This window comes from Solanum lycopersicum, chromosome 8, assembly GCF_036512215.1.
Source record: "Solanum lycopersicum chromosome 8, SLM_r2.1".
NCBI lineage: Eukaryota > Viridiplantae > Streptophyta > Magnoliopsida > Solanales > Solanaceae > Solanum > Solanum lycopersicum.
In genome coordinates, this window is record NC_090807.1 from 3,141,314 (window position 1) to 3,149,630 (window position 8,317).

Sequence of the window (8,317 nt, forward strand, 5' to 3'; positions counted from 1 at the left end):
AGAAGGAGTATAAATTTGTGAAATCGCATAGGAATAAAAATTGCACATTGAGATTAATGAAGGTTATATGGAATTAATCATATATTACGAAGATCAAAATTAGAATGTATCAATAATTAAGAAATCAAAGTGTTATTATTTCTAAATTAAAGTATATTAATTTATTTTTGAGATTAGATTAGATTAGATTATTATTAGTTAATTAGAAAGAAAAGATGGAGATCCTATAAGTTGGGATTTTTTTTAAAAAGGTTCACTTGGTTTAGCTTTACAAAAGCAAAAAGTGATAAATATTTAATAGTGAAATAGTCAAAGGATTACTTATTTAGACAAAATTGGCTATTATATAATATGGGTTAGTGATGGATTAGAGACTTATTGCCTAAAAAAGTAGAGCTAAAAACAAACATTAGTTCATTAATTAAGAATTAAGATAACATTTTTATTTAATTTCGGCTTCTTCTCAGTTATTAATTTCCATAATAAAAGAATGAAGTTTGGTTAATAATTTCTTTAGGGATATATTTATTATATAAAAATATCGTCTCCATTCTTTTCTCATATGATAAACTTATTTTTAAAATGAATAGTAAAAGAATAAAGAAGAAAAATTAATAGTCGGAAAAATCGATATAAGAGCGAAGTCATTGTCAACAAGTATCATGTTCAAAATAACTTCAACTCGAACCATCTCTAATAAATTCAACATTGTTATAAGTCAGATATTGACATTACTCTTTAAAGATATAACCCTCTCCCTCTCGATATTTATCACAGCTCACGCGTAGCGTGCTTTTAAAATGAAATCACAATCTTAACTATCTATTACATTACTTATTAAAAATCGAGTGTTAAAATCAATAACTATAGTAAAGGTACGATATTTTTTTCTTCATTAAATTTATAAAGCAAATATTATGTTCAATCACCATTTCAATTTTGGCCATTTGACATTATTACATGTCGCATGTTGTTCCTAGAAATTAAACTATAATATTTACTTTTACACTGCTTATATTAAGATAAAAGACATTATTATACAAAAAAAAATTATAGAAATAGTAGCAATACAATTTTCAATATACTTCTTTTCTAAATTCATCAAATAAATGGTATATTTAACCCTAACTTAAACTTTGAGAAAAATTATATCTAAAAAATCGTATTTAAACCTCGCTAAAATATCATGTTTCAAATTTTGAAGCAAAAGGCAACTAGTGCCTATCCACTTTTATAATTAAAAAATGACATAAAATGATCTGTTAGGTAGTAAGTGGCAATATTCACGAGAATAAATCAGATTTCGAGATTCAAATTTTTTTAATTATGACGATAAATATGAATATAAATATTTATATTTTATTTTTTTAAAAAAATGAAAAATTTTAAATCATAAAATATATTTATATATTTAACATTTATTTATAAAAATTATTATAATTTATGATAATTAATAATTTAAAATATTTTAAAACATTTTAAATTTTTTTTTTGACTCTCAAGTATGTATAGATAAGAATTTGGGATGAATCAGGCTTGAAATTGAAATGTCTTTTCACAGTCAAAATCCATTAGAGAATTTTCACTTAATTAGTCACTAATTAACCGCCCAACATTTTTTAATTTAAGTAAATCCACTTTATTTTGTCTTTTTACCTCAAAAAAACATTATCCATGCTTCCATAATACATAATTTATTTAGTTAGAAATATAAAGTCTATAAACATTACTTATCCCTCGAGATTATAAAATTAATTAATTAATTAACATCCACTAAGAGATTAAAAAGTCAATTAAAATCCACTAGAATCTCAAGGGCAAAAACATTAAGATTCTTCTCTAGTTGAATTCACACTTTTTTTGAGGTCTAAGTTATAAATAGATCTAAAACTTTAATTTAATTCGATTTGACTTCGTCAATTTTATCATTAAAAATCTATTTTAGTTTTTGAAAATGTGGGTTTTACGTTTAGTTCATGTTAAAATTTTATTAATTTCGACATAAACTTATGTACTTTATAATGAAATTATTAAATTCTATCGAAATTCAAAATAAAAATATTATATTTATCTGTGGTAAGGCAAAAAATGATGAAAATGGCCTCGTTATCTATACCTTCGATCGAATGCAAGCATGTAACTAGCTAGCATAGAGATTATTCCATCAAATCTCGATAGAGTATTAAAAGATACAATTATGTTAAAATAAAACGTTTTAAGTCAAAACTAAATGTTTTTAAATTTCAACTTTCAACTTTTAGTATAGTCATAGTAGTAATTTCAAATTAGTGCACGTCAATCAAAAACTCAAAACATATGTGATGTCATATATTTTCAACCCCTTTTGATATCTCGATCTGAATCCTGAATATTATATTATTTTTTATTAAAAAAATATTTTAATTTTTAAAATAAAATTTTTCAAGGTAAATCTGAATTAATCGATCGATATCATTTTTCACCTTCTCATTTCCAAAGTTTTGCTCTTTATGCGAGTCATATTAATTGGCCAAACAGTGACCTATAGAAGGTCGGTTATGAAAACGACATTTATAGGGAAAGCACCAAAACTTAGAAATTGTATTATTATTATTATTTAAATTTCAATAAATTTATATTTTCATTCCAAAACTATTAACGGAGTAAACTTACAAAATGGTTCGAATAAGTTATTATTAGAGATAAAAGTCGAGATTTAATTTTTATGAATACGAATATATAACGTTGATGATATTAAATAACTTGGTTTAAATTTAAAATGTGTATGGATTAAATAGAGCACAATTACAAAACGAAGCACTAATCTTACCTTGTGTTTCTTCAAGGTCGATCTATATATAACGAATAAAAGAAAAATCAAGCTACTTGCAATTTTGGAACCCCGACTAATTCAAATTCATGTTAATACAAATTACAATGCTTCGTAAAATAGAAAGAAAAAACATTCTTTACCAAAGAACTTTTAATTTTATTTTCATGGTTTGAGCGTTAAAACCTCTAATTAAGTACGTACAAAATCTTATCCATCCCATAACAAAACAAAATTCAAAATATAACAATATAATCACACGATATCTGACTAATTTTCTAACGAAAAAGTATCAAACAAAGATAACTCCGCCCCCCATCATTATTAAAACTTCTTTTCTTACAACCCCACCTTAATAAAAAAAAAAAAAAAAATTCACTATATGACAAAAAATATTAAAAAAATAATTTTTTCAATATTCCCCGCCCTTATAAAACCCATACCAAACCGTTACTCTCTATCTTCTTAGCCCCAACTTTCTGTTACAAAAATCTTTCAAAAAATTTTCAGCTCAAAACCAAAATTTAATTCAATTTTTATTCCTTTCACCAATTGAAATTACAAAAAAAATGTTGAAAAATCGATTAGTTTGCGAAGGAAAACAGAGCAAAAAAACAGAGGAAAATCCCCTGTTTTTCGTTTATTGTGAAGCAAAATCAATAGGTAAGATATCATTTCCTATGATATTTAGCGGATTACTCCTTTATTCTCGATCGATGATCTCGATGCTCTTCTTAGGAAGATTGGGTGAGATGTCATTAGCCGGTGGTTCATTGGCTATAGGTTTTGCTAACATTACTGGTTATTCGATCCTTTCGGGTTTATCAATGGGTATGGAACCAATATGTGTACAGGCATTTGGTGCTAAGAGATATAAGATACTTGGAATTAGTCTACAAAGGACAATTCTACTCCTTCTATTGATCTCGATTCCGATATCATCATTATGGTGTAACATGGAAAAAATATTGGTATTTTGTGGACAGGATCGTGGTATAGCAATCGAAGCACAAAACTACATCTTGTATTCATTACCTGACCTAATTACACTCTCGTTTCTTCATCCGTTGAGAATTTATCTACGTTCTCAATCCATAATCATGCCATTAACATATTGTGCTGCACTTGCTAGTCTTCTTCATATTCCTATCAACTATTTACTTGTTATAGTACTTAATCTTGGGATTAAAGGGGTTGCATTGAGTGGGGTGTGGACTAATTTCAATCTTGTTGGATCATTAATAGCCTACATTGTTGTATCAAAGGTGTATATCAATACTTGGAGTTCGATTTCATTCGATTGTTTTAAAGGATGGAAGTCATTGTTGGATTTGGCGATTCCAAGCTGTGTGAGTGTTTGTTTGGAATGGTGGTGGTATGAGATTATGATTTTGTTATGTGGATTGTTGGTTAACCCTAAAGCTACCGTTGCATCGATGGGGATTTTGATCCAAACAACGTCGTTGATATACATTTTTCCATCTTCGTTGAGCTTTGGATTGTCAACGCGTGTTGGAAATGAGCTCGGGGCTAATAGGCCTAACGTGGCTAGATTGACGGCGCTCGTGGGGCTATCGTGTAGTTTTGTATTAGGGCTAATGGCTCTAGCATTCGCGGTGTTAGTGAGGGATGTCTGGGCAAGTATGTTTACTCAGGATAGAGAAATTATTGCCCTGACATCCCTCATTTTGCCCATAATCGGACTTTGTGAGCTAGGGAATTGCCCACAGACGACCGGTTGTGGGATACTGAGAGGTACAGCTAGGCCAAAATTGGGTGCCAACATCAACTTAGGATGTTTTTACCTAGTTGGAATGCCAGTAGCTGTGTATCTAGGGTTTTTTCGAGGCTACGATTTTACGGGGCTATGGATTGGATTGTTAGCTGCACAAGCTTCATGTGCAGTGACAATGTTGTTGGTGATTTTATCAAGAACAAATTGGGAAGATCAAGCTAAAAGAGCAAAAGAGTTAACTTCAACTATTGAATTTGAATATGAAGATGAAGAGAAGTTTATTATTATTGATGAAGAAAGCCCTCAAAGTTCTATTGATAATTCATATTGTCATAAGATTGATGGAAGTTCAAATGTTTAATTTCTTGGATTATTCTTTTCTTTTTTTGGATTTTGGATTGATTATTTTTCTTGAAATCTATGTTGCTCGAACTTTTTTAAAATGTTGTCGTCAGAGGTGTGTTGGATCGTTCAGAAGTAGTATACTTTTTTGGAGAATGATAGTAAACGTAGCTTGAAATAGGCACACATACAGAGAGATTTTTTTTCTTGATGTAATTACATATTTTTTTTTCTATTTGTAAATCAAGATTTGTATTGATCTTGTTGTATTTTTGTGATATATTTTATTTATGGATGAAGTTATCTTTTATGCAAAAAAAAAATTAATAATCTTAATGTTTATGTTATTTGTATTAAAAAAATTGATCAGCATGCTCTCTATAAAAATTCTTTCATTTTTATTACTCGAAACCTAAGACTTTTGATTAAGAATGAAGTGATCAAAACAGTATTACAAAATCCTTCAACGTTAAGACTTATACTTATTTAAGATACAACCTATAAATTTTTAGGAGCCTAATAATTTTCGTATAATATCATGTATATAAAAAAATTACTAGATACCTCAAAAAAAATTACTGTGAACACAATTATTATTCTGTAATAAATTGATGTTATTATAGTAATCGATAGACTTTAAATTCTTGATTTATTCATTAGGAGTTTATTTTTCTAATAAAAATTGTTTTGACTTTAGAAAAGTCAATTGTCTACTATACTTGAACAAGGTGGAAACCACTTAATCACATTAGATTGAGTCTTTAACAATGACTTATTAAGCTAATGGATTTTGAAAGTTTTTTTTTAATTATATATAAATTAAAACAAGAGAAACTCAATAGTATAAAATATCTATTTTTAATTTGTCAACCAATTGATTTCTTTAAAAAAGAAGAGACATATACAACAACAATAATAATAATAATATATTTAGCATAATTTTATAGGAGAAGTCTAAAAAAATAGAGCATGCGTAAGTCTTATTTTTATTTCATATATGTAAAAAAAATGCTTATAAAGGATTCTCGATTAAAATAATACTGAGAATGAGACGTATCGAAATTGAAATTCGAAAAAAAAAAAGGATTGTTCAACCTTTGCAACTACCAGCTACGTAACCAAGTAAACGTCCATATTGTTGTGTTCTTAAATAAATTGTCTAAATTAAAAGTATTTAAATTTGTTTTTCTTCTTTTTTGAATAGTCTAAGTTATGGCCTATTGGCTCTAAGATTATTTGTATTTTTTTTTTTTTTGGTCATCTTTAGTTTACCTGAATTTGTCATTTTATACAAACTCCCATAATTGGAAAAGAGTTATGGTCCCTCACCAAACCAACACCATTACATAGATATATCAAATAAATAAATAAATAAAAGAGAGATATAACTGCGTATAAAGGCGGATGTCACGTGTTTGCTATAAGTTTAATATCGAACGTAACTCAATATTTTTGATAATTTGGAATATATATATTCAGGGCGAAGATAGAAGTTTAGATACAGATTTGACTGAATTCAGTATAAGCTATATATTAGCTCAAATAATGTATTTGTGTTAAGAAATTAATTTCAAATATAATTATTAACACTTCAAGTCATCGTTTCTAAAATTCGAAAACCTTAAAGTTAGAATTCTGACTCCACTTTAATATATGATTGGGTTAATTACAATTTAATCCCTTAGTTTTCGATATGTATGGAATCATATATACAAAGATCAAAATCATAATTTAATTAAGGAATTAAATGTACTACTCTCCCTATATTAATATTACATAATAATTATTAAAAACATTTAATAAATTTTATCCCATAATTCCAAAAGGGCAATAGATTCAAAGGTAAAATTAATTTTAAAATTGGTCCAATCACAAGTAAACTTTTTTCCATTTTTCCTTTCAAATGTTTCACACTTGAGTGTACATTGTGAATATTCATTCTAACATATCTAGAATTTTAAGTTAGAAATATATATCATATTGTATTTTGATTGCGAATAATTATATTAATCAATTAATTGATTTTGATATAGTTAAAATCGATTATATAAATATTATAAGAGAGGAACAATTATATTGCTGAATTATAAGGAATTAGAATCGACTATATAAACATTATCCCATAATTCCAAAAGGGCAATAGAATAATTATATTCTATAAGGAATATTTTTCAGAAAATAATAAAAATGATCTTATATTGTGGTAAGTCTAAAATAGTCACTCAAATATATTTTTGAGCAATTTTGATTTTTAAATTTGTTAATAATAAATAATTTTTATTTCTATCAAATATTTAACATACTATGGAAAAAATAATTGACTTAAAAATCCCAAAAAAAAATCCTGTCAATTTTCAAAAATTGCTCTACACACTAATAATTGACCAAAAATAAAAGATCCTACAAAATATGCACCTCCAAATTTGTGCAGAGATAATTGATGTGAATATAGAATTTTAAGTTGTAGAAATGAATATCACCAAATTAGATAACTTTTTGTAATTGTGGGTGTTTAGTAAGTCTAATTATATTTCTATATATGGCTTTATGACAATAAAGATATAGATAATATCTTAAATATGGATTAGAAATGGAATTAGAAAGTTTTGTAAAATTAATCAAAGTTGGAATCATTATAATGAAAGGTAAAATCAATTTTTTATTTGAGTAAGACTGTTATAGCCAGATGCGTACGTTACCTTCTGATTACAAATTCTTCTAAATCAACGTATCATATATATTTATGTATAAAACTCAAATAAAACAACAACAATGAGTAATAGATATGAACACTTGACTTTAACTATATGATAAGTTCATTGATAAAAACATCAAAAATTAAATTTATACAATTAAAATTCTAGATCGTTTTCTAATTACATAGAGGTAATTTGGGTGGGGAGGGTGGGTGGGGGGGATACTAGTATAATAATAATCACAAGTATTATTCATGGAATACTGATATAGAGAGACAAAATATAATATGAAACTGGTCACGTCATAGATAAATTTTAGAATATAATGTCCCACACTTGCATAGAAATTGTAAATGCTTTTTGAATAAATTTAGAATTTTAAGTATATTCGATACATTTTCATAACAATGGATGTTGATTGCATATTATTATATCGATTGATTAATTAAGTGCTTCTTAATTTTAAAATAACTAGCTAGAATCGACTATATAATCTTCTATTTTTTCAATATTACTTGATTATTTTTATATTGATCATTCTTGTAATTTAACCTTCTATTGTATTTTCGAATTTTCAAAAGTGATGTGCACATCGTTGGAATTGGTAAATAAAAATAATTTAAAATTCTTTTTCTAGAAAACATAAACTATTTGTAGGCTATATACAACGTCAAATAATTATTAATAAAAGTAAAACCTAGGATATACAATTAAATACAAATCATGCTTTATTTT

The 8,317-nt window shown here is 26.6% G+C and overlaps 1 protein-coding gene across 1 annotated transcript; it reads left to right on the top strand.

Moving 5' to 3' along the window:
* The first annotated feature begins 3,228 nt into the window (after nucleotides 1-3,228).
* Nucleotides 3,229-5,074, top strand: LOC101249191 (protein DETOXIFICATION 49-like). The gene has a single exon (XM_004244552.5). The coding sequence runs from the start codon at nucleotides 3,379-3,381 to the stop codon at nucleotides 4,903-4,905; it is 1,527 nt and encodes a 508-aa protein (XP_004244600.1). The 5' UTR covers nucleotides 3,229-3,378; the 3' UTR covers nucleotides 4,906-5,074.
* The last annotated feature ends 3,243 nt before the right edge of the window (nucleotides 5,075-8,317 follow it).